Source organism: Culex quinquefasciatus, chromosome 3, assembly GCF_015732765.1.
Source record: "Culex quinquefasciatus strain JHB chromosome 3, VPISU_Cqui_1.0_pri_paternal, whole genome shotgun sequence".
Classification (NCBI taxonomy): domain Eukaryota; kingdom Metazoa; phylum Arthropoda; class Insecta; order Diptera; family Culicidae; genus Culex; species Culex quinquefasciatus.
This window is the reverse complement of record NC_051863.1, coordinates 6,323,069-6,337,830: the sequence shown is the minus strand read 5'-3', so window position 1 is coordinate 6,337,830 and position 14,762 is coordinate 6,323,069. Positions and strand designations below refer to the sequence as shown.

At 37.0% G+C, this 14,762-nt stretch overlaps 1 protein-coding gene across 2 annotated transcripts in view; it reads left to right on the top strand.

Moving 5' to 3' along the window:
- Positions 1-14,762, top strand: part of LOC6047551 (hemicentin-2) — an 82,303-nt gene that overhangs the window by 29,028 nt on the left and 38,513 nt on the right. For both annotated transcript variants that reach the window (XM_038262744.1, XM_038262745.1), the window contains exon 2: positions 7,159-7,584. In XM_038262744.1, the coding sequence (XP_038118672.1) occupies positions 7,317-7,584 (268 nt within the window). In that variant the 5' untranslated portion in view covers positions 7,159-7,316. The remainder of the gene's footprint in view (positions 1-7,158; positions 7,585-14,762) is intronic.

Genomic DNA, 14,762 nt, shown 5'->3' with positions numbered 1-14,762 from the left:
CATCACTTGGGTTTGCAAGCATCAGCCACAAAAGCCAATGGGCAGTGTTGTGTGTGTGTGTGTGTGCGTGCGTTTGTGACCCCATGGTTTAGTTGATCACTAAAAATGTCATAGGTTATTTGGATTTTTTCTTGCTGGTTCATTTCAACATTTTGAGAATTTAATTAAATTTACGCAAGCTGTAAAAACAAATTCTAACTTTAATTCAATTTACTCTACACAGAACTCAAAATATTGGCCATGTATAATTTAATGTTAATTTCATTTTCAATTTAATTACTGGATTTTTTGTTCCTGGACTTGATGCTTTGTTAAATGGTCAGATATTGATATCACAAAAAAATGTTTGGTTCAGTACTGGTCAATGGCTTCATTCAATTAAACGTTTTGAAAGATTAAATTTCAAAAGAAAACCTATAACCATATGAAATAAAAAAACGTATGAGGAACAGATAAATATCAAATGTCGCTTTATATTTTTTTGTTTGGCTTAATTGAAATTGAATTGCTTTCAATAAAATATCCTAGATTAACCAGCATGTCGCATAATTGTCATAAAGGGTGAGTTTTATCATTTTATTTAAGAACGAAGTAGAGCAATTATCATTTTTTATGATACTTTGTGTGTACTGTTCCTATGTTCAAAGAAGTCATTTTGAATCATATTTTCGTCCAAACAAGTATCTAAACAATTTTGACAGTGAGATTGTCTCAGCAAATATGCATTCGCTTTTCAATATCAAAAACAAACCAATTAAATTATGTTGAAGCCTGGGTGCTGAAAAGACAGAATGCGTAACGTGATTTTCGAATGCTCCCAGCTGCTCCTCACTACTACAAGTGCACTACTGCTGTAAACATAAACAAAGTAGAAGGCTTTGTTCAAGCTCAAGCGTGACATATTTTTTGTTGCTGAAGTGACTTGTTTTAAACATTTTGGATCTGTTCATGTTAATGTTTTCGTTGAAAAATTAAGTGCTTCGTGCATTTTTTGTTCGTAGACTAAACAATGCGCGACCAAAAGATGCTTTTTTAAATTTTCCATGTGACGAAAAATTGCATCAGAATTTTGAATTTTGTGAACCAGAAGAACAGCCGAATGGAAGTTCCGATATTATGTTTCTTTGAATCTTAAGATTTGTTGACTTCGAATATTTCGAAAGCTCGAGTCATTTTTTTAATCCTGACAAAATAAATTATAAGGCTTTCTAGTCAGAAATTTACCAACACATTCAAAGTATGTTTACATGACAACTGGACGTTTGTTTGCATCAGGTTTCCTATCTCTTTCTAGCAAAATTTTTTTGGCAGGCGACTTCTAGCTGTTTTTTTTTTGACTGACTGCCCGATGTGTCAGCCAACATACTTCGCAGGGCTGTGACAGCTACAGCTCGATCATTGTTTGCATCAGGACACTGTGACGAGGAGTTCGTCATTTTTGAGTTAAATTATTTTTTTTTCACTGGGCCTAGAAAGCCTTATAGATCTATTACAATACTTGCCACTTCTTTGTATCATTTTGCAAACAGTAAATTGGTTCCGCTTTGACAGTTCTAAATTGAGGCCGCTTTGCGAACCACTATTCTGCACCCAGGTTGAAGCTATCCGACCTTTTGAATAAAAATATTTTCTAAATTTTCAAATTGGTCCTAACTCTAACTGGCCCAAAAACATTGATTTCCAAACAATTTTTTTGAAAATATATTTATATTAATGATCAAAAAATTTCACTAAATAAGACACAAAATTGAAAAATGGAAAAATGAAAGGATGTTAGTTAGTTTTTTTTCTGTTTGCTTCTTTTTTTAGGAGGCGGTATCCCAGCAACCATTGGTCCAATCTTTGAAGCTAATCTATAAGATGTTCAAGCTTGGTCATGACTTCTACAGTCACAATATCAACAAAAAATCAATTTAAGGTGGCTAGGGTAAATGTACCCTTTCTATTGTCGGCTTATCGGGACATGAATTACAGCTTTCATAAGGTGTTTTAAAATGTATTGTGGTTGTATCTGAAAATATAGTTTGAATAGCTGCAAACTATAAAAGTATCGAGACAAGTCTAAAATCTTAGATATTTATGTGAGGTACTTTACGATTAATTTTACCTATCCATAACACAAATTGGTCCAAAAAGCTCATCTCAAGATAAGATTTTTGGAATACTCACATGTCCTTTTTGTATGAACATGCCACATGCCCTTTTTTATGAACAAGTTTCATTGAAATAATGCAAACATGGAGAATTACTCTTCATAAAATCCGGCACAACTCGACATTTTTGAAGTTGATGTCAGTGAATGCCTCAGTTTCGCCAAGGTATGATTGATTTGGGCTCCCTGAACACGCTTCAATCAACAGAGTTGAATTTTAGTGAATTTCCGTTCCCACATATAAGCAATTATGTGCACCCCCTTATTTTTGCTAACCCCATAGATAAACGTGGGTGCGCATGGTTCCTTAAGATAATTCCATAGAATTTGCTCCCAAATTTATAATTTTATTTATTGGTAGGGAATCCATTAAAATTTAATTGTCGATAGGAGCGTGTTTAGGAAGCTCAAATGTAACATACCATGACGGAACTGAGGAGTTTACTGACAGCAACTTTAAAAATGTCGAGTTGTGTAATCTATCGTTATCGTTATTACAATAATTATATCGATAATATTATCGCCGATAATGGACTCATGGATAACTCATTTTTAAAATCGATCATTTCAACATGACATGGTTAAATTTTCAATGCTTTCACTGAATATTTTTTGACAATGTAGTGAGTTTCAAAGTATAATGAGCAGTTCTCTCAGATTTCGGTCATTCCATTTTTTTTTTGTATTTTTTAATCCGACTGAAACTTTTTTGGTGCCTTCGGAATGCCCAAAGAAGCCATTTTGCATCATTAAATTCTCCATATAATTTTCCATACAAATTTGGCAGCTGTCCATACAAAAATGATGTTTGAAAATTGAAAAATCTTTATCTTCTGTAGGAATTTTTTAATCGTTTTGGTGTCTTCGGCAAAGTTGTAGGTATGGATATAGACTACACTGAAAAAAAAATGATGCACGGTTAAAATTTTTTGATGATTTTTTATTTAACTTTTTGTCACTACAACTTGATTTGCAAAAAAACACTATTTTTAATTTTTTTTTATTTTTTTGATATGTTTTTGAGGACATCAAATGCCAACTTTTCAGAAATTTCCAGGTTGTGCAAAAAATCTTTGACCGAGTTATGAATTTTTTAATCAATACTGATTTTTTCAAAAAATCAAAAAATTGGTCCTTAAAAATTTTTAACTTCATTTTTCGATGTAAAATCAAATTTGCAATCAAAAAGTACTTTAGTGAAATTTTGATAAACTGCACCGTTTTCAAGTTAAATCCATTTTTAGGTGACTTTTTTGAAAAAAAAAATCGCAGTTTTTAATTTTTTAAAATTAGTCACATGTTTGCCCACTTTTGAAAAAAAATATTTTTGGAAAGCTGAGAAAATTCTCTATATTTTGATTTTTTGAACTTTGTTGATACGACCCTTAGTTGCTGAGATATTGCCATGCAAGTGTTTAAAAACAGGAAAATTGATTTTTTCTAAGTCTCACCCTAACAGCCCACTTTTTTCTAATGTCGATATCTCAGCAACTAATGGTCCGACTTACAATATTAAAATATGAAACATTTGTGAAAATTTCCGATCTCTTCGAAAAAAATATTTTAAAATTTTTTAAACCAAGACAATTATTTCAAAAGGGCGTAATATTGAATTTTTTTCCCTTTTAAAATGTTAGTCTTGATTTAGAATTTTTGAAAGTATTTTTTTCGAAAAGATCGGAAAATTTCACGAATGTTTCATATTTTTACATTGTAAATCGGACTTTTAGTTGCTGAGATATCGACATTAGAAAATGGTGGGTTGTTTGGGTGAAAGAAAACATAGATTTTCCTGTTTTTAAACACTTGCATGGCAATATCTCAGCAACTAAGGGTCGTATCAACAAAGTTCAAAAAATTAAAATATAGAGAATTTTCTCAGCTTTCCAAAAATATTTTTTTCAAGAGTGAGCAAATATGTGCACTAATTTAAAAAAATGAAAAACTGCGATTATTTTCAAAAAAGTCACCTAAAAATGGATTTAACTTGAAAACGGTGCACTTTACCAAAATTTCACTAAATTACTTTTTGATTGCAAATTTGATTTTACATCGAAAAATGAAGTTGAAAAAATTTTACGACCAATATTTCGATTTTTTGAAAAAATCAGTATTGATTAAAAAATTCATAATTCGGTCAAAGATTTTTTGCACAACTTGGAAATTTCTGAAAATTTGGCATTTGATGTCCTCTAAAACATATCAAAAAATTAAAAAAAATAAAATAGTGTTTTTTTGCAAATCGAGTTTTAGTGACAAAAAGTTAAATAAAAAATCACCAAAAAATGTTTTACCGTGTACCATTTTTTTCTGTGTAGTCCATATTCATACCTACAACTTTGCCGAAGACACCAAATCGATCAAAATATTCCTCCAAAAGATACAGATTTTTTAATTTTCATACATCATTTTTGTATGGACAGCTGCCAAATTTGTATGGAAAATTATATGGAGAATATAATAATGCAAAATGGCTTTTTTTGGGCATACCGAAGGCAACAAAAAAGTTTCTGCCGAATTAAAATCTTCAAAAATTAAAATTCCAAAAAAAGACCGATTTCGTGGAGAATGGCTCTAATTGAATGAATACTCAAAATATTATTCACAAAATGCTGCATTTTTCGAAAATGCCAAAATTTTCTCAATGTGCATCAAACGAAATTAAGGTATTAACCGATGCGCTATTTTGTATGTTGCTATCAGTTCCATAAAGTTTTTTTTTGTAAAATACTAAATTGTTTGCAAAATTCCGTATTTTTCGACAAAACTAAAAATTTTATGATTTGCAATATGGGTATCAAACGAAGCGAAATTTTGTAGGCTTTTCACTTTATTAGAGTTTTTAGTATTATTAGGTATTTTCACAAAATACCGTATTTTTTCCAAAAATACTTAGAATTTCAAAATATGCTATATGGATATCAAACGAATTGAAATTTTGAATGCTTTTAAAATTTATTAGAGTTTTTGTTTTGAAAATACTAAAATTTACACGAAAAAAATATTTAAAATTTCGCTTCGTTTGAAACCCATATTGCAAATTATGAAATTTTTTGTACTTTTGAAAAATAAGGTATTTTGTGTACAATTTTAAGTACATATTTTACTTTGAAGCTTAGCCCGTTGCAAACATTTTTTGAAGTTTATGTCCCTCGACTCTGACCAAAAAAATAAAAATAAAAAAGGCTAAAAATTTAAATTCCGAGTCATGGTTTCAATATTTTAATGAAAATAATGTTTTTAAATGGATTATATACTGTCCAGTTGTTTTGCCATCATTATTTTCCAAAATATCTAAGTATTGACGAAAATTTTATTAAAAAAAAAAATTTGCAGTGCTCTTATTTGGTATTTTATAAAAATTTAAAACATTTTTAAACAAGCCCAAACATGCTAAATATGATTATCAATGCAGAAAAATGCATTTTAGATTGTTTTCAGTTGATTAGACTTCTATTTTCATGAAAATTTTGATTTTTTTAGATTTTTTTTGCCGCCTTATTTTTCAGACCAATTTTGAAGGGAGGGAGAAGGGGGGGGGGGCGACATAAACTTTGAAAAATATTTGCAACTGCCTTACTAGATTTTCAAAAAAAAACATTCTCAGTGAAAGCTTTGAAAGTTTAACATGATATGGTGGAATTAAGTCGATTTTTGTAAGATTCTTAAAATTATTTATCATCCGTTATCGCCGATAGAATTATTGAAAAAAACAATAACGATAACGATAGATTATCGTTATTGTCCCGACTATTGTAATCGTTATCGTTATCGAGCCTAAATAATTCTATCGTTAACAACCTTGATAAAATCAGTTACAAAAGCATCCGATTTGATAATGCTTGCGGGGACTGATAAACTTATCTTAAAATAAACCCTTTAACTTTCTACAAAAAAATTTTGTTTGCATTAATTCCTAACAATTGTGTTAAACTTTTAATAAACAATTACAAGCTATGGGACCCAATACTGGACCGAACGGAACAAATCCGGTTGAAATCCATCGTAAATTGTAAACTAAATAAAATGAATAAAACAAAAGCAATGCACATGTTCCGATTACCCTAGTAAGAGCATTACTCCAAAGCATCGCATAAGAGCGCAAAATTTCAATTCAGTACACCATAAATGTGAAGCATTTTAGAACTTGACTAACCCAGAAAGCAAACCAAAAAAGTCATGAACCTCCAAACGACAATGCTCAACAGGGCAAATCTGGGGCTGAAATTCTGAAAAATAAAATAAAAAATACCCGAAAACTCTCAACACCAAAACAGCAACACTTTGGCGGCTCCTCTTGCAGCTCGACAATCGCAAGCGCAACACAATGCTTTATTAAATATGAAACATTTGAATTTCTGATCAGCCCGAGCTCGAGCTTTCACCTGGGTGTGTGTGTGTGTGTGCGAAAAAACGGTGTGTTCAATAGGGGTATTTTTTGTTAAAAATGTTGTATCCAAATTACATAATTCGATTTTTCTAGCACTCGCCGTATGTTTCCAACTCGGAATGCTTCGTTGAAGAGCTCAAAAAAGCAAATTTGAGTTTTTTTTAGCAGATATTTGAATAAAAGTCCATCCCACCCACCGTGCACAGAGCTTTCGGCTGTACATAACACTTTCACGTTGTTGCAAAGCTGTTTCGAGAGTTGAGAACAGAGGAAAAAAAATCGAAAATAAAAACACGGAAGAATGGAGAGCATAAAAATTTAAAATTTAATGCACTTTTCACTGGTTTCTGTCCCTTCTCTGTTCCGAGTCTGTTTGTCGCGACAGTTATCATAAACAGTGGAATATTAATATTGTTGTCTGCCCTCTTAACGCGGGCACCCAAGGTGGGATGCTGCGCCAGGTTTGGAGAAAGAGTTGTCATAAGTGTTTCGCTCGCTAATAAATATTGCCACTTTCTGCTTTTCGGACCAGAGTGGTGGCGCTCCTCTGAATTCATTATGAACTGGAAAGCTTGTTCTGCAATAACGGGTTTGTTTTTCTCTTTTTTGCTTTCAGGTGTACTGAGAGATTTGAACTGTTCCGCTCGGAAAAAGGGCTGCATGTATACAATAGTTTTAAAAATGTGAAACTGATGTTTCTGGCAACCAATTAATCATAAAATATCTGAAAATTCAGTTGAAAAAAATCACTCATTCAAAACAAAAAAAAAAAACATGAAGAGTCACAAAACCGGCGGCCCAAAAAAGCAATCATCCCCCTTCGAGCTTCCCGGCCTGTGCCGGATTCTGTACCCGATGGTGCTGCTGAGCGTGTACCTGGTGGACCTGGTTGGACAGGTCGAGGCCAGCAGTGCTGCGGTGGTGGCGGTTGCGGCGACGGCCCCGGAACAGCGGCAGCAGCCACAGCAACATACCGGGGTCAGCTTCAGTGCCCGCGTCGAGCAGCACAACAGCAACCGGAAGGAGGCCGGTGCGATGAAGGGTGAGTTTTGCGAAGGGAAATTTCATTGAAAAATATGTTTTTTGAAGGTTTTTTGGGACTAATGAAGAAATTAAAATCGACAAAAGCTATAATTTAATAAGGTCAGAGCTAAATATGATTTTCAAAATTTAAAAATAAAGAACAAAAAGTAACAAATTCTTCGCAATTCTAAAATGAATTGATGAAAATACTTTTCCCCTTATTTTTTTTAACTCTAACTCTCTAATCAATAATTATGTCAGGACCCCTCCTTTGACCAACAATTGTTCTAGATTTGCCTAAGGGATAATTCACAAACACCGTAATCATAAAATTCCATGCGTGTGCCTTGCCTAGTCAAGTTACTGCTCAAACATCAGTTGTTTGAACTAAGTAATTCAGAGTTATGTTTCAGAGATAAAATAAAAAAATAAATAATTTTATCAGGGAGCGTTCTTGTATTACGTAACACAGTTGGGGAAAAAACGAAAAAAAAAGAACGCTCCCTAATCCCATAGAAGGTAAAAGTATGCCCAAAATCGAAATTTTGACACAATTCTGAGGGGAAACACAGATTCATCGGACAAAATATCATAGAGAAACATATAGTTGGACAATTATCGAATTTTGTTAGGCTGGTCCCTTTTTCTTAAAATTATACATTTTCAAACATAGATATCTCGAGTTTAAAGAAAGAAACCCCTGTAATTTTTTTAGCATTTGCAGATCACCCATTTTGAGTGAAAAACCTGGCGCTTGAAATTAGGCCAGCACTTTCTCATGAAATTTTAGTTTAAATACTGCATATTTTTTAACCTTAAACCGCTGTAACGTTTGGCCCTTCAGTCCCAAATTATGTTTTTAAAAAAGAAAATGTTTATTTTTAAGAGCTTCAAAAGCGCTCTGAACATTTCTTGTCTCCCTAACATAACCCTGCATTGCTACCTTCAAAAAACTGATATTCTCTATTTGACCATTGAATAAGTGTCCTCCGAGCGACCACCCTGGTTCCCGACCGATCCGAATCACCGACGGTTTTGTTCCGGAACGTTTTTTTTCCTTTTTTTACTCCAAAATGACAATAAAACATGTGTAAACAATGGTTTTTTTTGAAGGTTTTTGTTAGAAAATGTTTAGTTGGTGTTTTTTTAACACTAAAAAACAATTTTCTAAAAATGGTGGTTTGAAAACTAAAGATTCGTAAAGTTTTACAAAAATAAGGAAGTTCATACTAAATGTTCATATAAACTTACCAAACAAAGTTATCAAAAGTTCAAAATTGCTTCAAGTGTGTTGGAGGCATTTCAAAATGACATACATACTAACAATATTCAACTAATTGCTTTATCAAAAATCAATCAAAGTAAGTAAATCTTTCGCAGTTCCTGAGGGGAACACCCTTGAAGAAAATCGGGGCCGGCATTTACAAAGCGGATTCAGAGGCAGTTTCATTCTCAACTTAATGTTAACATGTTAAGGTTTATGTTAACATTCCATAGGTCGCCTCCCTATGGTGTCCTGATAAGGTCCAGTTTGTGACGATACACTACCTTCCCTTTACTAAGCAATCGATTCCAGAAGGGAAAAGATCACCAGTTGTGTTGGTCCGAGCCGGGATTTGAACACCGATCTACCGCTTACGAGGCGGAAGCGTTACCACTGGGCTACGTGGCTCGGTCAAAAAATCAAAAAAATCAAAAAATCAAACTTAGTAGATTAATAAGGTGTACGGACAATTTTTTGGTCTAATAAAGGGACTTATATTAGTATGAGTTATGATTTTTGGTAAGGTTGTTAATCGATGAAATTATCGTCAATAACATTAGCGCCAATAACAGCAGATAACTCTTTTTTTAAATCTTTCTTAAAATGATTTATTTAACTGTAACCTGTTAAATTTTCAATGCTTTCACAATTTTTTTTTTTGAAAATGTAGCAAGTTTCAAATAATAAATACTCAAATTGTTTACAAAATACCGTATTTTTTTAAAGTACTTAAAATTTCATCATTTGCAATATGAGCATCAAACGAAGCGAAGTGCTTTTTCGCTTTATAAGATTTTATTTTTAAATACCATAAATTTAAAAAAATACATTTTTTTTTTTGAAAATTCTCAAATTATCAAAATTTCCAATATGGGTATCAAATGAAGGGAAATTTGGCATGCCTAATTAAAAAAGGGCGTCGTTTGGTACCCATATTGCAAATAATTAATATTTTAGTTTTTTCATTTAAAATACGATACAATTTCTTTGATAGAAAAAATATTCCAGAACAGTTAGATTTAGTAAAATCTCCCTAATTTTCAATCAAAGCTCCAAGACATCGCAATTTTTTCGTCCACATCGTCCACTTAATTACGTAAAAAAATGATTTTTTGTTTTATTTTTTGGTTTTGGTATTTGGTTTTTTGCTTTTTGCAAAGCATTTTGCCTTCCTCACTGAGGTAAGGCTATAATCCTGCTCTAAAAATGAACTTTGCATAAAAACGTCGTAGACCCACCTTCATATATACATATCGACTCAGAATCGAAAACTGAACAAATGTCTGTGTGTATGTGTGTGTGTATGTATGTATGTGACCAACAAACTAGCTCATGTTTCTCGGCTCTGGCTACACCGATTTGACCGGAACCTGTTGCATTCGACTTGGTTCAGGGTCCCATAGATCGAGTTTTATACAGATTGAAGTTTCGATAAGTAGTTCAAAAGTTATGTATAAAAATGTGTTTTCACATATATCCGGATCCCACTTAAATGTATGTAAACTATGTCCGGGTCCATCATCCGACCCATCGTTGGTTAGGTTATCAGAAGACCTTTCCAACGAGCCTAAAACATTGCAGATCTGGCAACCCTGTCTCGAGATATCCCCACTTAAGTGATATTGATGTAGTTTTTGGAAGCCGGATCTCACTTAAATGTATGTAAACTATGTCCGGATCCACCATCCGACCCATCGTTGGTTAGGTTATCAAAAAACCTTTCCAGCGAGTTCAAAACATTGAAGATCTGGCAACTCTGTCTCGAGATATCCCGACTTAAGTGATATTGATGTGCTTTTTGGAAGCAGGATCTCAATTAAATGTATGTAAACTATGTCCGGATCCACCATCCGACCCATCGTTGGTTAGAAGATCTTTCCAACGAGTTCAAAACATTGAAGATCTGTCAACCCTGTCTCGAGATATCCCGACTTAAGTGATATTGATGTACTTTTTGGAAGCCGGATCTCACTTAAATGTATGTAAACTATGTCCGGAGTTCAAAACATTGAAGATCTGGCAACTCTGTCTCGAGATATGGCCACTTAAGTGATATTTATGTACTTTTTTAATCCGGATCTTAAAAATAGATGAAATTTTTGTACAATTCCATCATATCAGCCATTGTTGGTAATAAGTGAGGAAGGCTCCAACCACATAGGTGGATTAAGTTAGTTTTTTTGGAGAACGCGGATCGATTTTGAATGATCTTGTAAAATGGCCCTTTTGCCCATCTGTTAGGAGGTTTTTTTCACTTACTTTACTTTTACTGCTCAGACAACCCCCGGGTCATGAGCTGTCTCCAGATGCGCTGCCACTGAACTCGGTCTTGGGCTGCTACTCTCCAATTCCGACTCGGGACTCCCACACTTCGAACATCTTCCTCCACTTGGTCTAACCACCTTGCACGTTGCGCTCCCCTCCGCCGCGTTCCAGACGGCTCCGAATTAAACACCAACTTCACCGGATTGATAGTCTGGTTCGGTTGGCGCGCATCCAGCGCGTCCGGCATTCTCGCGACGTGTCCGGCCCACCTGATCCGGCCAGCCTTGGCGACTTTCCGAATGTTTGGCTTGCCGTAAAGTTGCGCCAGCTCGTGGTTCATCCTTCTCCTCCATACAGTGTTCTCACGCACGCCGCCAAAGATCGTCCTAAGCACTCGTCGTTCGAAAACTTCAAGCGCTTGTAAGTCCTCCTCGAGCATCGTCCACGTCTCATGCCCGTAGAGAACGACCGGTCGTATCAGCGTTTCGTACATGGTACACTTTGTACGCCGGGAAAGATGACCAGACCGTAGGGTCTTGTGGAGTCCATAGTAGGCACGACTACCGGTGATGATGCGCCTCCGAATTTCTCTGCTGCAGTTGTTGTCCGACGTAACCAACGATCCGAGGTACACAAACTCCTCCACGACCTCGAACTCGTCCCCGTCGATCACCACGCTCGGTCCTATGCGAGCCCTAAGGGACTCGGTTCCTCCTGCCAGCAGATATTTCGTCTTCGCAACATTCACCTTCAATCCAACCTTATCCGCTTCCCGCTTCAATTCGGTGTACCGCCTGGCCACATCCTCGAACGTTCTGCCGACAATGTCCATGTCGTCGGCATAGCAGATGAACTGGCTGGACCGGTTGATGATCGTGCCCCGCATGTTGAAGCCCGCCCGCCTCATAACACCTTCAAGCCCAATGTTGAAACAGAGGCCGGAGATACCGTCGCTTTGTCGCAGTCCCTTGCGCGATTCGATCGGGTCGGACATCGCTCCCGAAATCTTCACGCTGCACCGCGCCCCGTCCATCGTCGATTTCACCAGTCTGATCAGCTTCCCGGGAAAGCCGTTCTCGTACATGATCTTCCATAGCTCATCGCGATCGACCGAGTCGTACGCGGCTTTGAAATCGATGAACAGGTGGTGCGTCGGGATCTGGTACTCGCGACACTTTTTGAGGATTTGGCGTAGCAAAAAGATTTGGTCCGTCGTCGATTTCCCCTCCACAAAACCGGCTTGGTACGTCCCAACGAAATCCTTTGCTCGCTCCGACAGACGACAGAAGATGATCTGAGACAGCACTTTGTAGGCCGCGTTGAGAATAGTGATGGCTCGATAGTTCTCACATTCCAACTTGTCCCCCTTCTAGTAGATCGGGCATATTACTCCCTCTTTCCACTCCTCCGGTAGCTGTTCTGTGTCCCAGACCTTGACAATCAGCCGGTGTAGACAGGCCGCCAGCTTGTCCGGGCCCATCTTGATGAGTTCAGCACCGATACCATCCTTACCCGCTGCTTTGTTGTTCTTCAGCTTCTTGATGGCATCCTTAACTTCCCTCATCGTGGGTGCTGGCTGGTTTTTCCAAGTTTTATAAAATAAACTATTTTTGTTTTTATCTTTTTATTATTTCTTGTAAGAAAAAATTCCAAATTTTTCATGCCACACAAATATTTTTTTCAAAATTCTATAACATTGAAACAATTTAACATGTGGGTCATTCCAGGTCAACTGGGATCACTTTTGGACTCGACCTTCACCGATTTGGACCAAACTTGGAGGGAACGTTCATCTATCTATAGTAATCAGAAATCGCAAGTTTGGTGCTTATTGAACCATTCCTCTCACTCAGTCGCCAGCCAGCGACAAGTTAAGACGTGTTTTGCTCGTGTTGTCATCTCGCGTGCTTGGAAGTTTTTGACAGATGGAGGTGGAGGAATCCTCCGAGGAGGAAGATTTTCGTCCCGTCAGCGGGAATCGGAAGCGGAAGAAATCCAGCGAGGTCACTGGAATCGGCATCGAAGGAGAAAAAGTTGAGAAGACCCTGCTCAACAATAACAAGTTCAGCCCGCTAGCGGATAACAAAAACAACAACAATGCCAGCCCAGCAGGAGGAGGGGACGCCCCGGCGGTTCCACCACCCGGCCAGTCGGCAGGTAAACAAAAGCAACCACCTTTGGTGGTGAAGAACACCACGGATTTTTACAAGCTCGTGGCGATAGTGGAAAGTTGTAAATTAGGTTTCAAACCGATTTACAAACTAACCCGATTTGGAACCAAGGTGACCTGCTTCTCTGTCAAAGATTTTGACAAGTTGCAAGAGCTACTCAAGAAGAAGAAAGTGGAATTCTACATCCACGATCGGCGGAGCGAACGAAATCATCGGGTGGTTCTTCGTGGGTTTCCTGATGACCTGAAACCGGACGAGGTCAAGTACCTTCTGAAGAGGGATCTCAAGCTGGACGCGCTGGAGGTGCATACCATCAAGCGGAAGGAAAAGTCCACCGTGGACGAAACTCCGTACATTGTGGTCTTCCCCAAGGGATACACCTATATGAAGAAGCTCTCTGCAATGAAAGTTGTGGCAAGCACTATCATCCGGTGGGAGGCCTACCGGAACAAGCGGCCGAACGTGACCCAGTGCAAAAACTGCTTGCAGCTGGATCATGGAACCAGGAACTGTCACCTGAAAGGCAGGTGCAACAACTGTGGGGGTCCCCACAAGACGGACGAGTGCAAAGTCCAAGAAGCCGAGCCGAAGCGGTGTGCCAACTGCTCTGGAGCCCACGAAGCCACGGACCGCAGCTGCCCTAAGCGTGCGGACTTCATCCGGAGCAAGGAAGGCGGAGAAGCAGAGTCCAGCAGTTCCGGCGTTTACGCCGGCGGAGTTCCCTCCGTTGCCGGGCGCAGTTCCGGACGGAAAATCCAAGGATCGCCCTCGTCCCGCAGGAAGCAGCCAAGGTGGCCCCCGAGACGGTGGAGCCACGGAGAAGGAAGCCGGGGAGGTACTCTACAGTTCGGCTGAGCTGTGGGGGATTTTCTCCGAGTACATCGGCAGGTTCAAGACCTGCAAGACCCGCTTGGACCAAGTAACCCTCGTCAGTTACATGATCTCCAAGTATGGAATTTAAAGAGTTTTTTTTTGTTATTATATATTGTTATACTGATCCTCGGTCCCAACCTGGTCACAGCACCTAAAAGGACCTAATAAAAATAAGTTAAGAAAAAAAAAAAAACAAAAAACCATCCCTCTATTTTTGGCACTGCCCTTTTTTGACGATTTTCTAAAAAACTTTTTTTTCTTTTAACCAAACTTTGCAAATACTTAAGCAATAGACTTTTTACAGGTTGCATTTTATAGAAAATTGTCGAAGGAATTCGATAAAAATAAAAATTTAACCCTTAAATGCCTACTAATATTATATTTTAATATTTTAAGTATTAAAATTAAGTTTTGACCAATTCCTTATATTTTTTTTTGGTTTTACTGAAAAAAGTTTGGTTTTGCGAAGTTGGGTTGGCTATATTTTTAGTTAAATGGGTTTGATGTTATTTGAATAAAATGGTGTTCATTGAACAAACATCTTTGGGATGTGCGGGAAAATTACAATCAACTGATTCCGAAAGGATTGAAAGCAGCCTTTTAACAATTGCCCTTCTGACTCTT